This window comes from Rhinatrema bivittatum, chromosome 2 (assembly GCF_901001135.1).
Source record: "Rhinatrema bivittatum chromosome 2, aRhiBiv1.1, whole genome shotgun sequence".
Taxonomy (NCBI): domain Eukaryota; kingdom Metazoa; phylum Chordata; class Amphibia; order Gymnophiona; family Rhinatrematidae; genus Rhinatrema; species Rhinatrema bivittatum.
In genome coordinates, this window is record NC_042616.1 from 568258626 (window position 1) to 568286379 (window position 27754).

At 42.5% G+C, this 27754-nt stretch overlaps 1 protein-coding gene across 1 annotated transcript in view; it reads right to left on the bottom strand.

Moving 5' to 3' along the window:
* Positions 1–7878: 7878 nt before the first annotated feature.
* The window catches only part of RNMT (RNA guanine-7 methyltransferase), a 99391-nt gene continuing 79515 nt past the window's right edge, over positions 7879–27754 (bottom strand). Inside the window, exons 9-11 of the mRNA XM_029590924.1 lie at positions 26762–26863; positions 25833–25866; positions 7879–13371 (exon numbers count right to left, since the gene is read on the bottom strand). Coding sequence (XP_029446784.1) covers positions 13334–13371; positions 25833–25866; positions 26762–26863 — 174 coding nt within the window. The 3' untranslated portion in view covers positions 7879–13333. The remainder of the gene's footprint in view (positions 13372–25832; positions 25867–26761; positions 26864–27754) is intronic.

Below are 27754 nucleotides of genomic sequence, written 5' to 3' on the forward strand. Positions count from 1 at the left end.
GGGCACTGTCTTTTAAAAAAAAAAAAAAAGCACAACTGAAATAGATATTTGGGAGGGCTGTAGTCTGCTTTAAACTGTTTCAGCCATTAGTTCAAAAGCAGTCCCTTCCTCCTCAGCCTGGGTTTGTAAGGGGAGGCAGTAATTGGATTAAGTTGCCAGAGCCTCATGTGCATTGGGAACTGAATTCACTTTGGAGCTGGGATCTTCAATGAGCCAGAACCTTTCCTGCTAAAGTTAAGTCCATTTTGGTTGTTATCTGTTATCTGTGCTTAGAAGTAGGGCACTATATCTGCCAATACTAGTGCACTGTCTTTTAAAAAAAAAAAGCACAACTGAAATAGATATTTGGGAGGGCTGTAGTCTGCTTTAAACTGTTTAACACCCTCCCACCCTACACCTCTACCCACCCACCCCTAGGTTTGTGTTTCTTATATACCCTGCCTAGATTCATAAATGGCAACAAGGTAAATTAGTATTTCCATAATTGCTATTCATCAAAAGTCAAAACTTACCAAAATGAGGATTATCCAATGTAACTGCTGTGGAGCCTTTATTCTGAGGGAAAGCATCTGGAAACTTAGAGCTTGCCCAATTTGTGCACAACTCTCTTCCTTGACAAAGGAGCTGAATGAGGTTAAAAGTCAATTAGCTTCAATTACAAGAATTACACCCACATTGCATTACTCGGAAAATAATTCCCTAACATCACAGAAAAACCAGAAGTCAAGAAAAAGAGATTCATTAGGCTCAGGCAGGACCCACAGTCACCCATTCTTGACAGATGGACAGCCAACAGGTACACCCTCCCACTCAAACAGGTCATTAAAAAATTATTTAAAATCCAGGATTACAGTGGGCTCTGGTAGAATTAGACCTGTGATGAGGAGACACACAATGTACCGAATGCAAAAAGAACAAAAAGCCTTCTCTATATTAAAAACTGAAGAAGTTCTTGAGAAAAACATTGAAGTGTTACCAGAAAAGAGAAAACAAACACAATGCATGCAGAATTTCAAGATCCATAAACAAAAGAAAAATCTAATTGAGATGGATAACTCTGTCAACAGTGGCACAACTGCAAAATGAAAGAGTGAAGTGAATAACAAATCTCAAATTAAATCTCATAAGAAGTCCAGGAAAAGCAATAACCTTAAAGAGAGTACCTGGAAGGCTATGACCACAAATGCTCATAGTTTGGGAAATAAAATCCCAGATCTGCAGGCCCTAATGACTGAGGCAGAATTGGACATTGTTGCTATCACAGAGGCATGGTTCACAGAATCTCATGATTGGGATACAACAATACCAGGCTTTAACTTGTTAAGGAAGGACAGAGAGGATAGAAAAGGGGGAGGTGTGGCTCTTTATGTCAGAAACAACATCCAAGCATCTGAGCTACAAGGAAGTTGGGGCAAGGAAGAAGCTCTATGGGTCGACCTAAAAAAAGATGACGGAGCATCCATTTATATTGGAGTGGTTTACAGGCCTCCAAACCAAAAGGAAGAGCTGGACAGAGATCTGGTTGAAGACATCCATAAGATAGGTAAGAAGGGAGAAGTGGTGATCGTGGGTGACTTTAATATGCCAGATGTAGACTGGAAAATCCCATCTGCTGAAACTAAAAATAGTAGAGCGATAGTGGATGCCATGCAAGTATCTTTGTTCAAACAAATGGTGTTGGAACCCACTAGAGAAGGAGCTATACTCGACTTAGTGCTCACTAATGCAGATAATGTCTCAGATGTCCAGGTGGGCGCCCACCTCAGCAGCAGTGATCATCAAACGGTATGGTTTAATATCACTAAAAGAATAGGGAAAAGAACCACAAAGACCCGAGTTTTACAGTTCAAAAAACACAGACTTTGAGGAAATGGGGAAGTACCTGGAGGAAGAACTTAAAGGATGGGAGAACGAGAGAGATGTGGATCAGCAGTGGTCCAATCTAAAAGGAACAATCACCAAGGCAACTGCTCTATATGTTAGAAATGTAAAGAAAAGCAAAAGAAAATTGAAACCTATCTGGTTCTCAAAGGAGGTGGCTGACAAAATTAAAGCGAAAAGAACAGCATTCAAGAAATATAAAGGATCACAAAGGGAGGAGCACAAAGAAGAATATTTGTATCAACTGAGGGAGACAAAGAAATTAATCAAGTTGGCAAAAAGTCAAGCAGAAGAGAGGATTGCCAAGGAGATAAAAAATGGTGACAAAACATTTTTCAGATACATCAGCGAAAAGAGAAAGTCCAAAGTGGTATAGTGAAATTGAAAGGTGGTAATGATCAATGTGTGGAGAGAGACGAAGAAATGGCAGAAATATTAAACGAATACTTCAGCTCTGTGTTCACTAAAGAAGACCCTGGAGAAGGACCATCTCTACACAACAAAAAACTGGAGGGAAGTGGAATAGATGAAAATCCTTTTACAGTAGAAAATGTGTGGGAAGAGCTAAAGAACCTGAAAGTGGACAAAGCCATGGGGCCTGATGGGATACATCCAAGGATATTGAGGGAGCTCAGAGATGTTCTGGCGGGTCCGCTGTGTGACCTGTTCAATAGATCCATAGAAACGGGAGTGGTGCCGAGTGATTGGAGAAGAGCGGTGGTGGTCCCGCTTCACAAGAGTGGGAACAGGGAGGAGGCTGGCAACTACAGACCGGTTAGCCTCACTTCGGTGGTGGGAAAAGTAATGGAGTCACTGCTGAAAGAGAGAATAGTGAACTATCTACAGTCCGGAGAATTGATGGACCAGAGGCAACATGGATTCACCAGGGGAAGATCCTGTCAGACAAATCTGATTGACTTTTTTGACTGGGTAACCAAGGAATTGGATCGAGGAAGAGCGCTCGATATCATATACTTGGATTTCAGCAAAGCTTTTGATACGGTTCCGCACAGGAGACTGGTGAATAAAACGAGAAGCTTAGGAGTGAGTGCCGAGGTGGTGACCTGGATTGCAAATTGGTTGACGGACAGAAGACAATGTGTGATGGTAAATGGAACCTTCTCTGAAGAGAGAGCGGTTTTAAGTGGTGTACCGCAAGGATCGGTGTTGGGACCGGTCCTGTTCAATATCTTTGTGAGCGACATTGCAGACGGGATAGAAGGTAAGGTTTGTCTTTTTGCGGATGACACTAAGATCTGCAACAGAGTGGACACGCCGGAAGGAGTGGAGAGAATGAGATGGGATCTAAGGAAACTGGAAGAGTGGTCGAAGATATGGCAGCTGAGATTCAATGCCAAGAAGTGCAAAGTCATGCATATGGGGAGTGGAAATCCGAATGAACTGTATTCGATGGGGGGGGAAAGGCTGATGTGCACGGAGCAGGAGAGGGACCTTGTGGTGATAGTGTCTAATGATATGAAGTCTGCGAAACAATGCGACAAGGCGATAGCAAAAGCCAGAAGAATGCTGGGCTGCATAGAGAGAGGAATATCGTGTAAGAAAAGGGAAGTGATTATTCCCTTGTACAGGTCCTTGGTGAGGCCTCACCTGCAGTACTGTGTTCAGTTCTGGAGACCGTATCTACAAAAAGACAGACAAGATGGAAGTGGTACAGAGAAGGGCGACCAGGAAGGTGGAGGATCTTCATCGGATGACGTACGAGGAGAGATTGAAGAATCTAAATATGTACACCCTGGAGGAAAGGAGGAGCAGAGGTGATATGATACAGACTTTCAGATACTTGAAAGGCTTTAATGATCCAAAGACAACGACAAACCTTTTCCGTAGGAAAAAAATCAGCAGAACCAGGGGTCACGATTTGAAGCTCCAGGGAGGAAGATTCAGAACCAACGTCAGGAAGTATTTCTTCACGGAGAGGGTGGTGGATGCCTGGAATGCCCTTCCAGAGGAAGTGGTGAAGACCAGAACTGTGAAGGACTTCAAAGGGGCGTGGGATAAACACTGTGGATCCATAAATTCAAGAGGCCGCCAATGAAGAGTGGGGGACTCGCCAGAATGATGGCTACTGCCTGGAAACAATACCCTTATTTAATAAACATATACATGGTTACTGTGACTCCAACATCACTCTAAGCTTCAACAGCAAGAGGAAATATGGAAAAAAGGATTTGCACTCACAAAGAGGGGAGTAGCTGGCTTGTTACGGCGGTTACTACCCCAAACCAAATAAGCCTGATACTTCACTTTCAATGCATATCCAGCATAGTTCTCTGCTTCAACGGCAGGGCTGAAGAAAAACTGATACTTCACACATCCAGCAGAGCTCTCTACTTCAACGGCAGGGGAGAAGAAAAAAGGGTTCGCACTCACAAAGCGGGGAGTAGCTGGCTTGTTACGGCGGTTACTACCCCAAACCAAATGTGCCTGATACTTCACTTTCGATGCATATCCAGCATGGCTCTCTGCTTCAACGGCATGGGAGAAAGACTGATACATCACGCATTTCCAGCATAGCTCTCTGCTTCAACGGCAGGGGAAAAGAAAAACAACCTTTCTTGGGGCCAGGCTTCTAGGAGTGATTTTGTTTTTATTAACCAGAACTAAAATGCAAGTTTACAAAGAAAAAAATGCAGGGTATGCAGTCAAAATATATTTACAGAAAGGGCTGTATAACATAAGGGCTGTATAAGGGCTGTATAAAGGCTGTATAAGGGCTGTATAACATAGTCTGGGTAAAACAAATAAGCATGGGTGTAGCTTGCTTATTGCGGCGGTTACTACCCCTACTACCCCTAACTAATCAAGCTAGACATTTCACTTGGATGCAGCTCCATCACTGCTCTCTACATTAATGGTGGGGGTGGAAGGGAAATAGAACCAAGAGCTAAGAGAAACAGATAAGTATGAGAGAAAAAATGTGTGAGGCTTGCTGGGCAGACTGGATGGGCCGTTTGGTCTTCTTCTGCCGTCATTTCTATGTTTCTATAACACAATAGATATGGTGACAGAATGCCAGTTTGCCCAGTAGCCAATTTTTTTTTCCAGACAGTCACTGAATTCTAATGGTCAGATGTAATATTGACCCCCTACCATCCACACAGATTTACCTTTACTTGCTTCATTCAGTTTTAAGGTGGCTTCATATTAATGAACTATATACATACAATACTTGATGAAATATTTGTGTAAGACTTTCATTGAACAACCATGAAGTTTTGCATGGAAAAAGGCCAGAGAAAAGAGAAAGCATGCAGGGCTGTTTTGCCTTCCCTGCTGTGCAGTATCACCTCTCTTCCTATGACCCAAGGCTCAAGCCAGGGATTACATCACCAGGCACTTTTTTTTTGATGAGAGTTCTCATCCAGACAACTGGATTTCCACTACTTCTAGGATAAAACTGTTAAAGAAAACTAGACTAAATACATTTTCTTTGCTGATTTGCAGCGACATCTGATACCAATAAGAATTGAAAAAAAAAAGTTAAGAAAAAAAAGGAAAAGATTTTAGTTTGGGACCTTGTGTCATTCTTCATAGCATTATGACATCACATTGCTTCTTAATCTACTTGCCTGCTCTGATTGCATTGTTGAGGTTTCTTCGTTTTTCACACCAACCTCAAGTACAATATTTTGTAATATTTTATCATCATGTTTTAAAAACTACAGTACCTGAATTTGTAAACTGTCTCAGGTTAGGCAATATATGGAATTACACAATAGTTTGGCTGGTGAAGTCACCCTACACGTCTGTTCGTATCCTCAGTGCATCAGCTTTTGTGTAAAGATCAACATAAAATAAGATCAACATAAAATAAAGTAAAAATTACTCAAGAAAAACCATTGCAATAAGTAACCAAAATTATTCACAAGCTGTTTTATTTTCTTGTGTCTAGAATTCTTTCATGAGTGTGCACAGTTTCCACCAGCTCTCTCCCTTTAAAGCTTTAAAGAAACAGTAACAATCTAATTTTGAACAAGATAGTATGTGTTCGCTACAGGTAACTGTGTGGCTTATGCTGCTGTCAGGCACTTGTGCACCTCCCACATCGTTCACCAGCAATCATCATCTTAGTGACAGAAGCACAGGAAACCGCTGATAAAACCATCATTTTGTTTTTGTGTACTGTATTTTCAGATAAACAGTGTATGCGGTAAAATGTTCCTTTCTTGGGGCCAGGCTTCTAGGAGTGATTTTGTTTTTATTAACCAGAACTAAAATGCAAGTTTACAAAGAAAAAAATGCAGGGTATGCAGTCAAAATATATTTACAGAAAAAAAGCAAGACAGTCACTGCTATCTTATTCTAACACACAATTCTGGAACAAGCATTTTCTGATTAATACCCTTTTGCAGGAAATCCTGTAGGGTAGGCATGTATAACTCTGGTCCCGGAGGGACATAAACAAATCTGGTGTTTGAGAGAAAACCTAATGTAGGCCTTTAATATTCACTGGGATTATTCTGAAACCCATGCCCATTTGCAGTTCTTGAGGAATGGAATTGTACACCCTTGCTGTAGGCCATTAACACAAAGCACCAACCCAAACATTGCATATTTTGTATGTGCTAATTAGTTGGCACTAATGAACTTAGTATCAATTTGTGTGGGAGTTACTTTTAATTGGTACTTAATTTATTTTATATGAACTACATATTTTTTTTAAAGTACTAATGTGTTACTGAGTAGTTTTAATTTATGAGTGAAAAGTAACTGAAGGAGGAAGAGAAGGCTGTGTGGAAGAGGTGAGAATCAGAGTGACAGACTGGGCTGAGAAGAATCAAGAGCAGAGAGCAAGAAGGAAAGAAAGGCAACAAAACTGGAGAAAAGGGAAACTCAAGACAAGAACAAGCAAAGGAAGGAAATTAAGAACTTGAACATAGGAAAATTAATAATTAGTAAAATGACAGCAAAGGTTAGGAAGCAATTTTATTTTGGTCTGCAATGCACTAGTAAAATATCATTGACCTTCATGTTTTTGTCTAACAGCTTTTCAAATATATCCCTCATATTTTGCTTTCCTTAAGTATTTTTTTTTTAAACTTAAAATCATTACTGCAATTAACTTCTTTTTAGAGAGCTTTTTATTTACGGTTTTTATATTAAAAGGAAAACAGCCATAAGTTCTATAGTATACCAGTATAAAAATGTAATTGTTTTAATGTTAGTTTCTAATGCCAGCAAAAGCATAACTAGGGCCGATCCCAGAAGCAATTATATTAATGGTAGGTAAGCCTGGTGATGGTGTGAGTAGATAAAAGGAAAGCAATTGATCAAGCAATAATAAAACTGCCAAAACAGGTGTCAAGATAAGAGAAGCATCATTTTTGCTTCTATTCAGCTTCTCAGGAGGTGAAATGGCAAGTTTAAGCATTAAGCTCTAGATACTCAATGATACAGAAGTAAGCATGAGGACATTTGAAAGATAACAAAAAGACAAATACTTTTCAAATTGGCACTGCTCATAGAGGAATATGTTTCTTAAATGGAGTTGGAGAGAAAGGAAAGTATACCTGGTCATGAGACCGCTAGATCAGACCAAGTTAAGTTGCATTAAGTCTATAAGTGATGAAGTTGTGACATCCTTACTTTTTTCCCCTCTTCATATTTCAGAAGAAAATTAGTCCAAAAATGATCAGATGGCACCCTTGATTCTGTTTTCTCCACTCAAACTTGAAAGAAAGACTTGAAAAGCCAAGATGGTGAAATTACTTCTTACCTGCCAATTGGGGTGTGTACTCCAGCCAGCAGATGGAGACAGAAATCACTGACTCACTGATTGTAATTTACCTTTCTTTATAGTTGCTTGTAAACCGGCGTGATGTTCCTACGAATGTCGGTATATAAAAGTTTATAAATAAATAAAATAAATGTGTCACTCATAGCTTAGCACAGACATCAGCCTGCCAGTATTTTCTTCAAAAGCCAACTGTAGACACTAAACCAACTCGTTAACAAGAAAATATTGCATCCAACAAGCTCCTTCTTTTAGTGTGTTCTTTTTTTTTTTTTTTTTTAAATAATGGAAGCACTGAACTCAGCATCACACAAATACACAGGAACAATAAGAACTTTTCTATAAAGGGAACAACTTACCAGGTTCAGTGCTGGTCCAGTCCCTATCCAAGATCCTTTAACCATTATAATACCCTTGACAAGGATCCTAGACGACAGAAGAAACTAACACCACAAGGCTGCCCAGGGTGGGATGGTGGATTGGCCTGCCTGTCTTAGAAGAAAGGAAATTATCAGGTAAGAAGTAATTTCACCTTCCTCTTCATCCAGGCGGGCCAGTCCACACAAGTGGGATGTACCAAAGTACTCCTCAGAAGGGCAGAAGGATGTCGGTGCCCCAAGCAGCACTGCCTTAGCAAAGAAACCATCTTTCCTTCCTGCCAACTCCAGTCAATAATACTTGGCAAACATATGAAATGAAGACCATGTTGCCGCCCTAAACAACTCCACCGGAGAGACCAAGTGCAATTCTGCCAGGAAACCGCATATGCCTGGGTTTAGCGTGCCCTCACTTGCTTCGATAGAGACATCCACAAAGGTCGCTGTCACAATTTCCTTAATCCAACTAGCCACTGTGGCGCAAGAAGCTGCCTCTCCCTTCTACACACCACCATGAAGAAGAAAATGTTGATCAGTCATATGAAATTAATTTGTAACTCCAGGTATCTCAATAAATGTCACCTCACATCTAAGGGATGTAAATTTCTTAACTTCTACTCATCCAAATCTCTATCCACGGATGGCAACAACACTGACGGATTCAAATGAAAGTCTGAAACCACCTTCAGCAGAAAGGAAGGCACCATCCTTATCTGGATCCTATCCGGAGTGATGACCAAGAAGGGCTCTCAACAAGATAAGACCAGCAGTTCTGAAATCCACCTCGCTGAATAAATAGTGACAAGAAACACAGTTTTCAGGATCAACAAATGCAAAAGGCCTTAAAGTGGGTGAAATGTCAGACCCACCACAAAGGATCAGATTCAAATCCTACAAAAGCACTGGGAAACGCAAAGGGGGCCTAAGGTGCTTCACACCTCACAAAAACCTAGACACATCTGGATGCAATGATAGATTTATATAGGCCACCGCTATAGTGTTGTCCAACATCACTCGTACAGCTCTTCCTTCTAACCGATCTGCAAACTCTAAGAAGGCTAGATGAATTGCTGGGGCTTCCAGACAGTTGATGGATCAAGACGCATCCTCGGGAGACCTCTGTCCCTCTGTTACCAACTCCTGACAGTGAGCTCCCCAGCCCTGGAGACTCACCATCCGTCGTGACCATCAACCATTCGAAAATCTCCAAATCCATGCCCCTTCTCAAATGCTTAATAGCCATCAGAATAATTGCTGTCTCACCTCTGGCAGCAAGGTGTTGCACATTGTATCCCTGAGACCAGAGAATCAATGTGCAACAGACCAGGAGGGACCTTCACAGAGGACACATATGTGCCTGCGCCCAAGGAACAACCTCTATTGTTGCTGCCACTGATCTCAGTGTCTGTAGGTATGGATGGACTGCCGCCTGCAATGCCCGGCACCAGATTTTCCGAATGCGCTGTTTTGGAATAAAACACCTTGCCTTGAGCCTTATCTAACCGGACCCCCAGGTAGTCCATAACCTGAGGTGGCTGCAGGCTTCTCTTGGCCAAATTCACTACCCATCCCAGGTGTTGCAGCAGCTGATCCACCCTGCTCAACACTATGTGGGGCTCTCCGCTTCTGTCTTGGATCTAATTAACCAGTCGACCAAGTATAGATGAACCTGAATTCCTTCCATGTGAAGCACCATGGCCATGACAACCATCATCTTGGAAAAGGTTCTGGGTATCTTGGCCAAACCAAAAGGTTACATCTGAAACTGGTAATGCCAACCTAACAATTGGAATGTGAAAATAAGCCTCCGAGAGACTGAGCAAAATCAGAAACTCTCCCTTCCATCCTGAATTGGGTAACCCAAAGAGCTCAATTGACTCCTTTCTTATCCAGGATAGGCTGGAAGACGCCTTCCTTCTTGGGGAGTACAAAGTAAATGGAATAATGGCCTGTACCTTCCTGATCCTTTGGGACTGGAACAATGGCCCCTCACATCGAGCAGCTACTGCAACGTGGATTGGAAGGCTGCCCATTTTCTATGAAGTTGCAAGGGGAAACCATAAAAGCGTCTGTATGAGGATGGATAAACTCCAGAACATATCCGTCCTGCATCACCTCCAGAACCCATTGGTTGGAAGTGATGTGGGTCCATCTCCAATAAAATTGAGACATGTGGCTGCTTATCTCTGGCACCAAAGAATGGACCCACAAAACTTCATTGGGAGGAACGAGAAACTCCAAAACCAGAGCCGTCGTCCTTACCAGACTTCTTGGCTTGAAAGAACTGTGACCTCCCCAACTTCCGGATTCTCTGATTACCTGAACCTCTGGATGGACGAAAATGCTGAGAGCTCCAGAATTGCCTTTTCGCGGAAGGAAAATGGAAGGCCAACTTCCTGTCTTCTGGCAACTATGTAAACTTGGACTCTCCCCAATGATCTGCCATTTTCTCCAATTCATCCCCAAAGAATAAATGACCCTTGAAGGGCAACTTGGTAAGGTTAGACTCTGAAATTGTATCAGCTGATCAGTTACATAGACAAAGGAGATATCGGGCTACAATCATTGATGCTTCTCCACAAGCTGTCATAAGCACCAAATCATAGCCTGTATCAGCCAGGAATATGGCCCCTGGCTCCAAGAATGGGCTATTCTTACCCAGAGCTTCCTGGGCTAAACAAACTGGCTCTCACTACCATACAACAAAAAGCAGAGATCTGCAGATTCATGGCCACTACTTCAAAGGCCTACTTCAGAATTGCCTCAATCTTCCGATCTTTGGTATCCTTCAGAGCTGCACCTCCTTCCACCAGAATGGTGGTCTGTTTTGTCACAGTGCAGCCCACTTTTGAAAAACGGAAGTCTTCCCTAGTGTTAAGATCTATAGAATACAACCCCGCTAAGGATCAATCCCCTTTAAAATTAGCCTCAGGAGAATTCCATTCCAGATCTATCAACCTTTGCACAGCCTCATGCAGATACAAAAAATGATGCCTTCCACAAGCTAACCATAATTCAGTCCTTCATGGATCCTGAGCTGCCAGAAACAGGGTTTCCTCACAACCAATGGCCTTTAGGGTCTTAGAAGTCAAACCAGACATCTCGTCCCTGTGAAAAAGCAAAAGCATTGTCCTATGCGGTCCCACATCTGGAGGAATCTCCCGGTCTTCCAACACCATCTTGTCAGCATTCCCCACCAAGGACCCCAACTCCATCTAGGAGTCTCCTGAAGGAACGCAGTCTGCACCTTCATCACTCTACCCCTTCCTCTGCTTTACCCGTCTGTGAGGGAAAGAGGGATGATTGAATGCTTCCAGGGCCTCGAGGTTGGAAACCTCTGGCACAGGCAATCTCGAGAACCTACACAGAACCCTTCCTGTCCCTGACAAAAAGCCTGAAGGCTTTTGAAAAAACCTCTACCCACAAAATGGCCAAGAGGTCCACTCATTGCAAGACTCCTTCCGAGCCCAAACCAGCAATAGAGGTGGCAGGGAAAGCTCCTCACCAGTCCTGGGAGAAGCTGCTACTACACCTTCCTCTTGCATAAGGAAAGCCCCCTGAACAAGATTCCCTAAACCACCCACACAGTTACAAACTCTCCTGAAAGGACCTCTCCCTGCGCCTCAACATACTTCTGACAAATGCTGAGGGATCTCCTGGGGCTAATAACTCTCATACGGCAGGCAGAACAAATGCAAAGCCTTTTCCCGTGCTGGTACCTGGACACTACCTCTAATACAATGGCGCCTGCTGTGTGCTTCCTTTGTGGTTATGATCGCTCTCCCAGCTGGCTCAGAAAGCAGCCTGCCAACACCAAGTGCACTGTGCCACTCAAGACAGCTCTCAGATGGCCAGGTGACCCATGTGGTCAGAAATATCTGACTGCTGCTGCACCAATTTTCTTTTCTTTTTTTAAACTAAACTTTCTCGGTCAGCTTACAGGAGCAAACCATTAGCCTGCAGCAATCAGAGCACGGACGGCACGCTGAGGGGAAACAGGACAAAGACAGAGAAGAGGAAGAGAGATACAGCAGGGCTGAGCCCAAAGCCTCCTTACCATACCAAACTCTTCCACTGTCAGAAGGGGAGCTAGGGCACCAGCCTTCACCTCACTCCTGCCTTCCTATTCAAGACTCTCATCTGAGGGAGGGAGCGTCAGCTATTATCTCAGGAGGCTGGTCAAGTCACCTGCCCTATCCTGGAAGGCCTCCACAAGCAAGTATGAACATCCATCTGCTGGATATGGAGAATACTGGCAGGATGATATATGTGCTGAGCTTTATGAGTATGACATCAGCAAGTCTGTGACCTCTGTTTCCACCTGCTGGTTGGAGTGCACAGCCCCATGTGTGTGGACTGGCCTGCCTGGATAAAGAGGAAATCTGCATTTTCTTTATGACCTAAAGATGAGATTGTTTAAACACCAAATTTTGACCCACAAGAGGTATTAAGTAGCATGCAAATTCTCTCACTTATCAAGCACCACTTGTACTCAATAGCTCCTTGGCAGAAACAGCAGTCTGATTCTCAGATTAATATTTTAATATGTTCAGAAGTACCATAGCATTAACCCATTAGCAACTTGCACATACAATGATCAAATGCCATCTACAAAGTAGATGCCTTTCACAGACCTTTAGGCAAATGCACTAAAAAGAAATATTAGTGTATTTTTCCCCCAAAAAGGACAAATAATGTACTTTACAAACATTTTCAAATTATGTCAGAGTGAATAAAAACTGACATTGCCCAAAATATTTCAATTGACAGGAAACACAACAAATGAGGTCTTACATGTAAAGAAAAACTATAGAATAAAATGTACCTTTTGTAGACAAAAAATGCAAAATTAAATCTGAATTACATTTCATGTCACAAAATGTTTTGATAACCATTACAACAATATTTAGTTACTAGAATATGAGGGAGGATCACATATGTATAATTTTTCTACAAGATTTGTGCAAAATGAAATGGTACTGTAAGCGTTTCCACAACCATGCAGATATACGTAAAAAAAAAAAAGTTTTAAAATGCCTAGGGTTCAGTCTCCCTCTTATGTACAAGCAAAAGTCCATCTGTCCCAGACAGGCAACTGTAATTCCGTTTCAATATGTAGATTCAGCTTTTTTGGCAGTGCTCTGCACACATCGTAATAAATGAAAAATAACTAAAACAAAAATGAACCCACGCACAATATAAACCCTTCAAAGCTGCTACAATTTTTAGATCAGAAAGCTTTGTTTTAAAACAAAAACACAATCCTAAAAGCAAAATATCTGACTTCTGAGTTTCCATTAAGTGATTTCTTGGGAGGGTTTCACAGCTGCTTTTCGAATGCAAAGACCAAATATATACCTGCAGAAGTAAAATGAGAAAAAAAAAATTTAAATTTTTTTCCTTCTACCCCATAAAGAATTCCTCAACATATATTATCAGTGCAAACTTGGCTACTTCACCACATCCTTTACAAAATCAGTTCCTCAGTAACAAGTCCTTGGAAAACATATCTCCTTACATAGAAATAATTAGTAGGCTAAAGGCATGGAGGATATCTGCTAAATACTAAATCAATTTACTTTCCAATTCTATGGTAGCTTGTGAAATCTCTCCTTCCTCAAAGAAGAAAGCCGACCACTATTTGCTTCCTCCACTTAGACAGGGTCATTTTCAAAGGGCCTTTCTCAGGTAAAGTCATGTTTTAGCTGCAGAAATGGCCCTTTGAAAAATTGTGTAACGGATGTGCTTACTTTTAAATTCATGGGGGGGAAGAGATGTTCCGGAGTCTGGGCAGGGTTAGGCCTTAACATGCATACTTTTTGCTAAAACTATGCACATCAAGTGGCAGGTATAATTGTGTGCACCTAGTTTTGTTGGGATCATTTTCAAAGTGGAACTATATACACATTAGGCCGTTTTGAAAACTGGTGTAACTTCTGTGAATAATTGCTAGCCAACTTATGTGCGGTGTAATAAAATTACTCCCAAAAGTGTGCTGTAACAATATAAGCACATTTTGGGAATAATAATTATATCAATTAACAACTTCATATACAAATTATCAGTTATGAGGGGAAGAGAAGCATAAGTATAGAATGATTCCTAGCTACAACTGAATGGATTAATTTTGGCTGAATAATAGTGTATTTAATAAATCAGCTTTCTAGGTTACATGGATATGCTTCAGCACTATGGCACTTTGCACAAATGCATAGAAAAAACGTAGAATATCACGAAATTTACTAAACCTCTCTTTCCAAATGTTACACTCACAATGACAAACATTTGTAGATGGACATCTGCAAGGTATTCCAAGCATGGAAAGGGAAAGATTTGACAGTCATTATGGGCTTCCAGCTATGACAGAATATATCTCAGTTTTCCTTTTGTTTCTTTTCAACAAAAAGTAAAGTTGCTTACATGTAACGAGTGCTCTCTGAAGAAAACAGTTCACCAGTAATCTAAGTGACTCAGATTAATTAACTATATAAATCACTAATCTTTCAATGTACAGGTTATGGGGGAAGCAGTGGGCTAGTGGTTAAAGCACTGTGCTGCAAACCAGGACAACCAGAGTTCAAATCCCACTTCCCCTAATGACTTTCCTTGTAATCATGGGCAAGTCATTGTATCTCCCTGTTGCCTCAGGTATTTAAGAACATAACATGATGCCATATTGGGTCAGACCAAGGGTCCATCAAGCCCAGCATCCTGTTTCCAACAGTGGCCAATCCAGGCTAGAAATACCTGGCAAGTACCCAAAAACTAAGACTATTCCATGTTACTGTTGCTAATAATAGCAGTGGCTATTTTCTAAGTCAACTTAATTAATAGCAGGTAATGGACTTCTCCTCCAAGAACTTATCCAATCCTTTTTTAAACCCAGCTATACTAACTGCACTAACCACATCCTCTGGCAACAAATTCCAGAGCTTAATTGTGCCGATATTAATAAAGCTACACTGGTTACCAATAAAATATCGTGCTCAATTTAAAGTGTTCTGCATCTTATATAAACATCTATGGAGACCAAACAGATTGGTTGAATGCAACAATTTGCTTACACAAACCACAAAAAAATTTGAGATCTACAAATAAGGGCCTCTTAGTAATCCCATAAGTAAATTCTGCCCATCTGAGCCAGGTAAGAGAAAGAAGTATTTCACTGGCTGGGCCTAAACTGTGGAATGCGCTTCCCACAGAGTTGAGACTGCAAACTGATATCAAAATTTTTAAAAAGAACTTAAACATGGCTATTCGGCATTGCTTTTAAAGAAAGTGATTGAGAATGCTTTATTATAATTCTCATTTTACCATTATTCAGAGCGGCTTTCGTTTTTATTGAGTACTTTAATTCAGCGAATGATGTATTAACTGTATAGATTATATTTAAAATGCTCATTTTAATTTGACTAGTGACAGGATAGTTCCCTACTTTTATTTATTTTAATTTGATTGACATCATGACAGCCCTTTACTTATTTTACATCATGTACGCAATTTTAACAGTGACCTATTTTACTAGTTTAATTTAATTTGTTTTTCTATTGCGCTGATTTTATTTTATTATTTTTAAATTTGTTCTTAATTTTATAAGATGCTATTAGGTTTCTTTTCTATGAATTTAAATTGTAACTTTTATTGTATCTTAAGCTTGTAAACCGTTGTGTTGGCTTGTCTGAATGACGGTATATAAAAATCTATTAAATAAATAAATATCAGACAATCTCAGCAGACAAAAAAGAAGATAGGAGTTGCAGGGCTGCTTCAGTGCAGGAATGACTGCATAACACAGTGAAAGGCTTTTGTGTTTCTAGAAAGCACTGGAAAATTCATGTTTGACTACTAAGCATAGCCACATGAACCACTTGTATTGCACTATGAATTGCTTGTGTTCAGTTGCTGCTGCCAGGTAACACAAATCTGAAGAGACCATTCACCCGAGCTGGCAGTAGGCCCCTGATGTCAGTCCACCTTTTGCTGAAGGGTGAAAAGCCGGGCATTCATATTTTATATTGCCTCCATTTTAGATCCACTAGATTCTTGAAGGCTGCTCCATCTTAATCTTAGCTCCGGGCTTGTGTTTGGGCTGGTCCAAACAGTCGGGACTCACTCTGGGGAGGCCGTGACTGTATCACACTTTCACAAGGAGTGTATCTTAGCGAAGAAGAGTGTCACCAGAGCTGCAGCAAGTGATCTCCAACCTGTGGCAGCCATTGTTCCTCCTGGGCGCGGACTGCTGCCAGGACTTCTCAGGCGAGGGCTGAAGCCCAGGTATAGGTCAAGATCTGGTAGAACAGGGTCTAGCATGAAACAGGCTTCTGCCAGTCCCGTACTTTACATATAGACTCAGTAATTTCTGGGAGAGGGGAGAGTGGGTTTTGGGCCTACACACTTGCTATGTTTCTGCCGTATTTTGAGGGGCTTGTATGTGGTGGCTTGGCCGCCAGTGGCCTCATGTTTTCTTAGGGGAAAACTAGGCTGATGGGCCCGCACCACAGCTGCTTTTTTTTTTAAACAGCATCTGCACTTTAACAGCAATGTTCTTTGAAAACTTTACCCTTAAATGGTTGTAATCTGGATATTTTATCCAAAAAACATGCTTCAAAAATTGAAAGAAGGATCCATCTGAAGAAAATAGGAAAAAAGCACAAGCATTGCCAAGTTACATGTAAAACATTGATAAGACAGGCTAAGAGAGAATTTGAAATGAATTTGGCCACAGAGGCAAAAACTCAAAATAAAACCTTTTTAAAATATATCCAAAGCAGAAAACCTGCGAGGGATTCTGTTGCAACATTAGATAACCAAGGGGTTAAAGGGGCTCTTAGGAAAGATTAGGTCACTGCAGAAAAACGAAATTAATTCTTTGCTTCTGTGTTTACTAATAAGGATATTGGGGCGATACCGGTTCCGGATTTGGTTTTCAAGGGAGATGAGTCAGATGAACTGAACCAACTCATTGTGAATCTGGAAGATGTGGTAGACCAGATTGACAAACTAAAGAGTAGCAAATCACCTGGACCAGATGGTATACATCCCAGAATTATGAAGTAACTCAAAAATGAAATTTCAGATGTTAGTTAAAATTTGTACTCTCTCATTAAAATCATACATTGTACCTAAAGATTGGAGGGTGGGCAATGTAACCCTAATATTTAAAAAGGGCTCCAGGGGTGATCTGGGAAACTATAGACCGGTGAGCCTGACTTCAGTGCCGGGAAAAATAGTGGAAACTAAGATCAAAATCACAGAGCTTACAGAAAGTCATGGTTTAATTGAACACAGTCAGCATAGATTTATCCAAAGGAAGTCTTGCCTCATAAATCTGCTTCATTTTTTTTGAAGGGGGTTCATAAACATGAATAAAGATGAACCGGTAGATGTAGTGTATTTGGATTTTCAGAAGGCGGGTGACAAAGTCCCTCATGAGAGGCTTCTAAGAAAACTAAAAAGTCATGGGATAGGAAGCAATGTCCTTTCATGGATTACAAACTGGTTAAAAGACAGGGAACACAGAGTAGGATTAAATGGTCAATTTTCTCAGTGGAAAAGGGTAAACAGTGGAGTGCCTCAGGAATCTGTACTTGGACTGGTGCTTTTCAATATATATATAAATGATCTGGAAAGGAATATGATGAGTGAGGTAATCAAATCTGCAGATGATACAAAATTATTCAGAGTAGTTAAATCACAAGCGGATTGTGATACATTACAGGAGGACCTTGTGAGACTAGAAGATTGGCATCCAAATGGCAGATGAAATTTAATGTACACAAGTGCAAGCACATACAAATAGGGAAAAATAACCCATGCTGTAGTTACACAATGTTTGGTTCCATATCAGGAGCTACCACCCAGGAAAAAGATCTAGGTGTCAGTGGATAATACATTGAAATCATTGCCTCAGTGTGCTGCGGCAGTCAAAAAAGCAAACAGAATGTTAGGAATTATTAGGAAAGGAATGATGAATAAAACAGAAAATGTCTTAATGCCTCGGTATTGCTCCATGGTGAGACTGCACCTTGAATACTGTGTACAAATCTGGTCGCCACATAAAAAGATATAGTTGCACTGGAGAAGGTACAGAGAAGGGTGACCAAAATGATAAACAGAATGGCTCCCATATGAGGAAAGGCTAAAAAGGATTGGGCTGTTCAGCTTGAAGAAGAGACAGCTGATGGGGGATATGATAGAGGTCTATAAAATCATGAGAGGTCTAGAATGGGTAAATATAAATCAGTTATTTACTCTTTCGGATAATAGAGGACTAGAGAGAACTCCTTGAAGTTTGCAAATAGAAAAATAATTTTCTCCAATTTGTTTTAAATGTGCTCTCAACACACAATTAAGCTCTGGAATTTGCCATCAGAGAATGTGGTTAGTGCAGTTAGTGTAGCTGGGTTTAAAAAAAAAAGGTTTGGATAAGTTCTTGGAGAAGTCCATTAACTGCTATGAATCAAGCTGACTTAGGGAATAGCCTCTGCTATTGCTAGCATTAATAGCATGGGGTCTACTTAATGTTTGTGTAATTGCCATGTACTTGTAAACCTGCATTGGCCTCTATTGGAAACAGGATGCTGGGCTTGATGGACCCTTGGTCTAACCCAGTATGGCAACTTATGTTCTTATGCATGGATAGCAAGTCTGCCTGCCTGTAAACAGGGTTCTCCATAAACAGGATCAATTAGCCATAATATGTGAGTGATGTCATCCGACAGCACCAACACAGACCCAGTTCTTTAGGCTCAGAAAAGGCTTTACTTAGCATGTATGGGAGTCCCCACATGTGCATATTGCATCATGAGCCCCTCTGTTTCTTCCAGAACTGAAACTTTAATGAGGTAGTCAACTCTCCAGTGAGGTGGACAGGAATTAAGTATGGATAATTCATCCAGCTGTCTATGGAGAACTTTGTTTACAGGTACACAAAATGCAAACAGGAATGAATTAATCATAACGTGTGGGGAGCCTCAAGCTGAGGGCTGCAGTCAGGATCAACTACTGAAATAAGCAACCCGGATCCACTACTAGGTGAACAGACTCTTCAAAACTGCTTATCCAAAGTTACTTTCCCCTTCAAGACATGTTTTTGAAACAGTAGTGGGATGTGAAATTTGCAACTAAGCAGCAGCTTGGCAAATGTCTTAAATGGAAGCATGTTCTCATATGAGCCACAGAAGTCACCATGGCTCTCACTTGATGAGCCTTGACAAAGTCTGTAATCTACAAGTCAGCCAGCAGATCAACAACACAGCCCACTAACATTCTTGTGTTCATGCTCCACCTCCAGGAGGTGGCGCTGGCCAACCTGGAAGAAGAGGAAAGCAAAATTGCTTACCTTGTAATAGGTGTTATCCCAGGACAGCAGGATGTAGTCCTCACATATGGGTGACGTCATCCACGGAGCCCTTAAGCGGGAAAAACTTCTGGCAAGTTTCTAGAAGTTTTAACTGGCTGCCTGAGGCTACTGAGCATGCCCGGCATGCCATGATATTCCCTGCCACAGGGGTCTCACTCCAGTCTTGTATGTAGCAATAAGCGTAAGCAAAAATATAATAATAAAGTCTGAGGCCCAACTCCGCGGGGTGGCGGGTGGGTTCCGTGAGGACTACATCCTGCTGTCCTGGGATAACACCTATTACAAGGTAAGCAATTTTGCTTTATCCCAGGACAAGCAGGATGCTAGTCCTCACATATGGGTGATTAGCAAGCTAGAGGCTGAGTCATTGTCCGTGCATGTAGCAGTGATGCGTTGTTGTGGAAATGATGCAGCCGAAGTACACAGCAGGTTGGATGTAGAAGGAGTTGGGATTAAACTGGAAACAAGTTCTTTAAGACAGATTGTCCATAGGCTGAATCCTGTCGTCCTTCCTTGTCTAAACAGTAGTGAGCTGCAAAAGTGTGGAGAGAAGTCCATGTTGCTGCTTTACAAATGTCAACGATTGGCACTGAACGAAAATGCGCTATTGAAGTTGACATTGCTCTTACTGAATGTGCCTTTACTCGCCCTTGGAGAGGAAGGCCTGCTTTTGTATAGCAAAATTGTATGCAGTCTGCTAACCAATTGGATAGAGTATGCTTTCCCACTGCTTTACCTGGCTTATTTGGGTCATATGAGACGAAAAGCTGATTGGATTTTCTGAGGGACGTCGTGCGATTCAAGTAAAAGGACAAAGCACGTTTACAGTCCAAAGTGTGTAAAGCTCTTTCGCCTTGATGAGAGTGAGGCTTTGGAAAGAATGTGGGTAGAACTATAGTTTGATTTAAGTGGAATTCCGTAACTACCTTGGGAAGGAATTTGGATGTGTTCGGAGAACCACTCTGTCATGGAGGAACTTTGTGTAAGGTTCGTATGTGACAAGTGCTTGTAATTCACTAACCCTCCTAGCTGATGTAATGGCTATGAGGAAAATAGTTTTCCATGTGAGAAATTTAAGGTCACAGGTATCTATGGGTTCAAAGGGAGAACGCATTAGACCTGTTAAGACCAGATTCAGGTCCCATTGCGTAGCTGGGGGCCGAATTGGTGGTTTAAGTTGAGTTAGACCTCTCATGAATCTACTGACGAGAGGTTGTGTGGAGATAGGTGCATCTCCTATCTTGTCATGATAAGCTGAGATTGCACTCAAATGTACTCTGATTGACGATGTCTGAAGTCCAGAGTCTGAAAGATAGCACAGATAATCTAGCAGAGTAGTTGTGGGGCAAGTGAAAGGATCTGTATTGTTTTGCTTGCACCAGGAAGTGAATCGTTTCCACTTGAAAGAATAATTCTTTCTTGTGGAAGGTTTGCGGGAAGCTATAAGCACTTGAGATACATTAGTTGAGAGGTTAAGTGATTGTAAGATCAAGCTTTCAACATCCATGCTGTCAAGGATAGGGATTGAAGGTTGGGATGGCGCAACCGGCCCTGATCCTGAGTGATGAGATTGGGAGCTACTCCCAGGCGAATTGGATCCTTGACTGACAGGTCTAGCAGTGTGGGAAACCATACTTGTCGAGGCCAATATGGGGCTATGAGAATCATGGACCCCTTGTCCTGTTGTAGCTTCACCAGTGTCTTGGTGATAAGCGGTATTGGAGGATATGCATATAGGAGGCCTGAGTTCCAAGGGCGAGCAAAGGCGTCCTTGGCTGGTTGGTGCTTCTGTTGGTGCAGGGAACAGAAGTTGGTCACCTTGTGGTTGAGGTGCGACGCAAAGAGGTCTGTTGTTGGCTGTCCCCAACATTGGAATATTTTGGTCGCTATCGAGGGATTCAGAGACCACTCGTGTGGTTGGAATTGCCGACTGAGTCGGTCTGCTAGTACATTTTGAATTCCTGCTAGATAAGTGGCCTGTAGTAACATTGAGTGATTCAAGGCCCAGTCCCAAATTTGCGCAGCTTCTTGACAAAGGAGATACGAGCCCGTACCTCCCTGTTTGTTGATGTACCACATGGCCACCGTATTGTCCGTTTGGATTAACACAGTCTTGTGTGAAAGGCAGTCCTTGAACGCATGCAGCGCATAGCGTATAGCTCGAAGTTCCAGAAAATTGATTTGATATGTGGCTTCGAGTTTTGTCCAAGTTCCTTGAGTTTGAAGAGAGTTTACATGAGCTCCCCATCCCAAGGTGGATGCATCTGTAGTTAACGTTATTTGAGGGATCGGCTTTTGGAAAGGCAGGCCCTTGCGTAAATTGTCTTTGATTGTCCACCAGTTTAGCGATGAGCGAAGTTGGTGGGTTACTTGGATGGGAGAATGAAGCGGTTGAATGGCTTGGATCCATTGCGACCGGAGAGTCCATTGCGTAAGTCGCATGGCAAGTCGTGCCATCGGAGTGACATGAACCGTTGATGCCATGTGGCCCAGTAAGATTAGGAACTGATGAGCTGTCACTTGCAGTTGTGTGGACATGGCGTACGCTAACTGGGACAGTGTATGTGCACGGTCTTCTGGAAGAAAAGCTTGTGCGAGGTTTGTGTCTAATTCTGCTCCTATGTATTGGAGTAGATGAGATGGTTGTAGGTGGGATTTTTGATAATTGATGAGAAATCCCAGTGTGTGCAGTACCTTTATTGTGTAATGTAGAGAAGTAAGCGCCCCTTGTTGAGATTGACTTTTTATAAGCCAATCGTCTAGATAAGGGAAGACATGAACACCTTGTTTGTGCAAATGTCCTGCTATTACTGCTAGGCATTTTGTGAATACTCTGGGAGCTGAGGCTAGGCCGAATGGTAGGACTCTGTATTGGAAATGCTGGCGTCCCACCTTGAATCTTAGGTACTTGCGATGAGGTGGGAAAATAGGTATGTGAGTATAAGCGTCTTGGAGATCCAGAGAACAAAGCCAATCCCCCTTTTGTATGAGAGGAAGAATGGTGCCCAAGGATACCATTCTGAATTTTTCTTTTCTTAGAAATTTGTTGAGATTTCTGAGATCTAGAATTGGACGCAGTCCTCCGGTTTTCTTTGGAATGAGGAAATACCGGGAATAGAATCCTCTTCCCTTCTGTGAGCGTGGTACGTGTTCCACCGCTCTTGCTTTCAGAAGAGTAGATAATTCCATTTGTAATTGAGGTATGTGATCGAGATAGGAGTTTTGTGGTGGACACTCCGGCGGGGGAGCTGTGAAGTCTAGGTGGTAACCCTGATGAACTATGGATAAGACCCATTGATCTGTGGTGATATTTTCCCAATCGTTGTAAAAGTGGGAAATCCTTCCCCCCACTGGCAAATTCGGAAAGGGGTTGGGTTGGCTCTGTTCTCCGGGACTGCTTTCAAAAGCCAGAGGTGGAAGCAGTTTGGGGCGGAGGCTGTGGCCTTGCAGCTCTCTGCTGTCTCTGCTGAGGGCGCTGCGGAGGCCTTGTAGAGCGTGGCCTTGAGGTCTGGGGGTAATACCTTCTTGGTCTAAAGAAAGGCCGTCTGGTGTCTCGCCGTGGCGGCCTGCGGGCAGGGTGAGTAGGAGCATCGTGGGACAACGTAGAGAGCTGTTTTAATGTTTCAGAGTGCTCTCTAAGCTGCGTTACGGCATCTTGTACTTTTGTTCCGAACAAGTTGTCGCCCAGGCAAGGCAAGTCCACTAGTTTATCCTGGACCTCTGGACGTAGGTCAGACGCCTTCAACCAGGCCCATCTTCGAGCACTGATGCCTGAAGCTGCCGTTCTGGAAGAAGTCTCAAATGCGTCGTACGCCGCTCGCACCTCATGCTTGCCCGCATCCAGACCTTTCTGCACAATGTGTTGTGCTGCCTCCTGCTGCTGTTGAGGGAGAGAGGGAAGAAATTCCTCAATCTGCTTCCACAGGTTTCTTTGATGCTGTGTTATATACAGTTGGTACGCAGCAATTTTCGCATTTAGCATCGCTCCCTGGTAAATCTTACGCCCCATAAGGTCTAGGAATCTGTTATCTTTCCCAGGAGGGATAGAAGCGTGAGTTCTTGACCTTCTTGATTTCTTTTGCGCAGATTCCACAACTAATGAACTGTGTGGTAGTTGTGGCTTCTCAAAGCCTGGGGCCGCTTGGACTAAATATGTAGAATCAATTCTACGATTAACTCCCGGTGTTGTACATGGGTGCTCCCAAATCCGTTGCTGAAGTTGGAGTAGTACTTCATGAACTGGAATTGCTAGGTTATGTTTTGGAGGATCTACAAATTGTAGAATCTCCAGTGTTTGCTGTCTGTCATCTTTCTCTGCCTGAAGTTGAAAAGGGATGGATTCCGACATCTCTTGAACGAAAGAAGCAAAGGATAAATCCTCAGGAGGGGATTGCTTCTTGGTTTGTGGCGGAGTACCTTCTGATAAAAATTCTTCTGAAGAATACTCCGATTGTGTGTCAGACCATGTATCCTCTGGTTGAGGATATGAAGGATGGCTTGGAATTGTAGATGGAGGAACCCCCGAGGGTCCTGGTAAAGGATCCTGGATGTCCGGTGCCCCATCACTGGTATCACTGTTTTCCGCCGGGTATGAAGGCAAGGAAGATAAAAGATCATGATATCTTTTGGTGAGGATAGCATGTAATCTTTTCTCAGAGGGAATCTCTGGATGTTTGGACTTTCCTGTTGCCTTTTTTCCCCGGCTTGAAGCTGCAGAAGGAGCTACAGTGTAATGTGGAGGTGGTTGTGCCGCCGTAGAAAGTGATGTAGTGAGAAAGGAAAACCTGGAGATGGGAATCAATGAGGAGATTGGTCTGGAAGCACTTGTGGACATTGTAGAATGTACACTCGTCGATTCCATCGAAGGATGTGCAATTTGCATCGAAGATGAGGCTGTTGACATCGATGGAGCAGCAGGCATCGTTGGAGCGCAGATAGGCACGTCCATCGGAATAGATAGAGCTGCAGCAGTCATCGGCACCGAGATTGGCATCGGTATGGACGATGACGTTGGCATCGGCACTGGCATCGATGTGGACGATGGTACCGGCATCGACTCGGTAGTCGGCATCGATGGAGACATCGGCATCGGCCCGATGGCCGGCATCGATGGAGTCATCGGCATCGGCCCGATGGCCGGCATCGACTGGGGAGTCGGCATCGACCCGTAGGTCGGCATCGGTCCTACCAGGGCCGGTATTGGAGATGCAGCCGGGATGGCTTCTTTCATGGCATCGGCGACAAGCTTCTTAATCAAGGTTGTTAAGTCCGCCACGGACGTCGACGGTGTCGATTCCTCTGAAGGGATTACCGAGGTCGATGACAACTTCCGCTGTTTAGCCCTTGGTTCTTCCGGCGATGGCAACGGAGGAATCGCATGATGTCTCCGGTGTTTATGTTTGGGACGGATCTCAGAAACGGATCTGGACGATGACGGGGTTGGCGAGGAAGCATCTCCCGAACCTTGTTGGACTTTCTTTAGAAGTATCTTCTTCGATACGCCTATCGGGGAAGATCTAGTCGAGGTCGACGGCGATGTCGGTGCTCTGATTTGAAAAATCTGAGCCATTCTTTCATGGCGAAGCTTCCTACCTTTCGCCGTCATTTCTTGACATTGGGCACAAGAAGCGATGTCGTGGTCTCCTCCCAAACAACGGACGCACTCCACGTGCGGGTCGGTGATGGACATAGTCCGGTTGCAGGCCGGACATTTTTTGAATCCGGAGGTTTTCTCCGTCGACATCCGTCGATGAATTCGGATTCCTTTTTGTCAAAAAAGAGTATGAAGTTTGTCACCAGCCGGTGACAAACCGAGCGAGACCCGTAAAGGGTAAAAAGTTGAGAATTAAAGTTAGTCGTTGTGAGGTAACTCACGGGGCTCCTGGAAACCGCGATGCAGTTAGCAGCGCGGAAAAAAGAAGACTGGAGTGAGACCCCTGTGGCAGGGAATATCATGGCATGCCGGGCATGCTCAGTAGCCTCAGGCAGCCAGTTAAAACTTCTAGAAACTTGCCAGAAGTTTTTCCCGCTTAAGGGCTCCGTGGATGACGTCACCCATATGTGAGGACTAGCATCCTGCTTGTCCTGGGATAAAGACCTTTTTCCCCCCACCAAGAAAGTCTGTAAGACATGCACACTCATTCCCACTTGCTTTGTGAGAAGTGGAAGATGAAAATGTTAGTTTGTAATAAATAAATATTTCTGTTTGACATTTGGTATCCTCTGTGTTCTTCCCTAGGCTTAGTATGTGTGTAAATAATGGGTCTGAGTGCATGTGTATAAGTTAGATCCCAATATTTGTCCAATATTCATCTCCTGGAGGCCAAACTCATTAGGGGTGAATCGACCCACAAAGTGGCTGCCACCAACAATCGCTGCTCTTCCAACTCACACTGATCACTGGCCTCTAGTGGAATATATTAGAATTTCAGATTAGAAAATTGTAACTAGTGCTTACTTGTTGCTTCCCATTCAGATTTTGATAATGTACCCTAAAAAAAAAAAACCAAACACACTTCATTAAGTACAAACTACTGGCTGAAAAAGGCAAGCAGATTATTAAATTATACTTGTCTGTAAACATGCAGGTGTTGATTTCTCAAAAAATAAGTAAATAAAAGTTTTCCCTGAAGAGTGTTTTGAATGAGGACTGGTACCTTCACTGAGCTGTCAGTGAAGGGACCAATCAGTGATGAAGTGAATAAAATATTATTACATGATGGTACAGCTGAGAGCCATACCAGCATTTGCCCTGCAGCCCATTGGGAGAAGGTAAGAGGCTGCTCTCCTCCCACTCAGAATCCTAGGGATTTTTAGAAGTTGGGGATCGTGGTGGACCTCAATTTCTTACTTTCAGGATGTGAAGGGGGCACTGGGCGGCTTCACTGCAAATTGTTTTGTCTATGGAGGCGAGAGGGAAAGGCATCGGAGCTCTTTGCCAGGCTATCCACCCTCCCTTTTTTTTTTTTTAAACTGAGTGGGGGGGGTAGAAAGGAAGTCAATCAGGCTGCCCTTAGACCACAAACTTTTTTTTTTTTTATTATTATACTGCAAACTTTAGGCCAGCTATTTTTCCTGACCGGAATTAGCTGGATAATTTTATGCGGCTGGCGCTGAATATCAGTGCCAGCCAAATAAACATAAGCGCTGCCCTTGGAATGCCTTTACAGCACCACTTTCCTATCCAGCTCAGTTTTAACCGGGTAATGATTACCTGGTGGGACAGGAAATTTAAAACTCTCGGTTTGTCCTGCTAACTCCCGAAGTTAACGGGACAAACTCTTTTGAATGTCGACCTCAATCCAATTAAAAATGTCATCCCCTAAACATCTAGAACATGAATCATTCACTTCCTATCAGATTTTTCTATTTAAAAAAGGTACTTACCAAAGGAGGCTTTGCTTGATCATTTTTTAGGTACTCCTCCACGTGTTTGTAATCCTCTTCATTTTCAGATACAAGTTTCACATTCTCACCTGCAGGATATTGCTGCAAATACAAAAGGGTCACATATTTGTATATGAAGTTTACAATAATTCCTAACTCAGCACGATATCCAGTCACACCTGTGGGTATCATCAGACAGCGCCAACAAGGCACACATCCTAGAGCCTTTTGGAAAAGCTTTTCTAGGCATGTGTGGGAAGTCGTACAGGCACACCACCTCGGGGAGCACCTTCAGTCTCATATAATAGCTTAAAACAATTTAACTCCAGAGGGGGATGTAGGACTGGTTGGCATACTCTCATCAGAAGACACCTGTTGTAGGCACGCAACTTTGCTTTCTGTAGAGGACAAGCAGAATGACCAGTCATAAATGTGAAAATCATTAACTATGGATTGCCTTCAATAGAAAAGGTGTAAAAACATCACCAGAGGCTAGAGAAAATGTTTTTGGAGGGTAAAATCCCTCTCCATTTTTTTTTTTTAAATTATTTTACATGAGGACAATCCAACTTCTCAAGACTAAAATTGTTAAACTGCTACTGATCTCTGATTGTATGCTGCCATTCTAATATGCTGTACTCCGCCTCGGGTGAGTTTATTATTCAAAAACATCAGATAATAAATTGCAATAAATAAAATGTGTGCGAGTAAATTTACCCATTGCAAGACAGGTTGCAAATCTGCATGCATAAACAGCATGTTTAAGTAAGGAATTTTTGAAAATTTAAGTTATGCAGAAATTAACGCACCCCACAAATACTGGTACCTCTTTTTTGTGTGTGTATGTGTTGTGAACTTACACGTGAAACTTAGGCAGCTGAAAATCCACATAAGTGCATATGGGCAACATTTGCTCATAACTTCTTTATATATATGCATAATTCCTGATTCAGTTTGAAAATGTGCTCCTCTATGTGCCAGGCAGAGCAACCA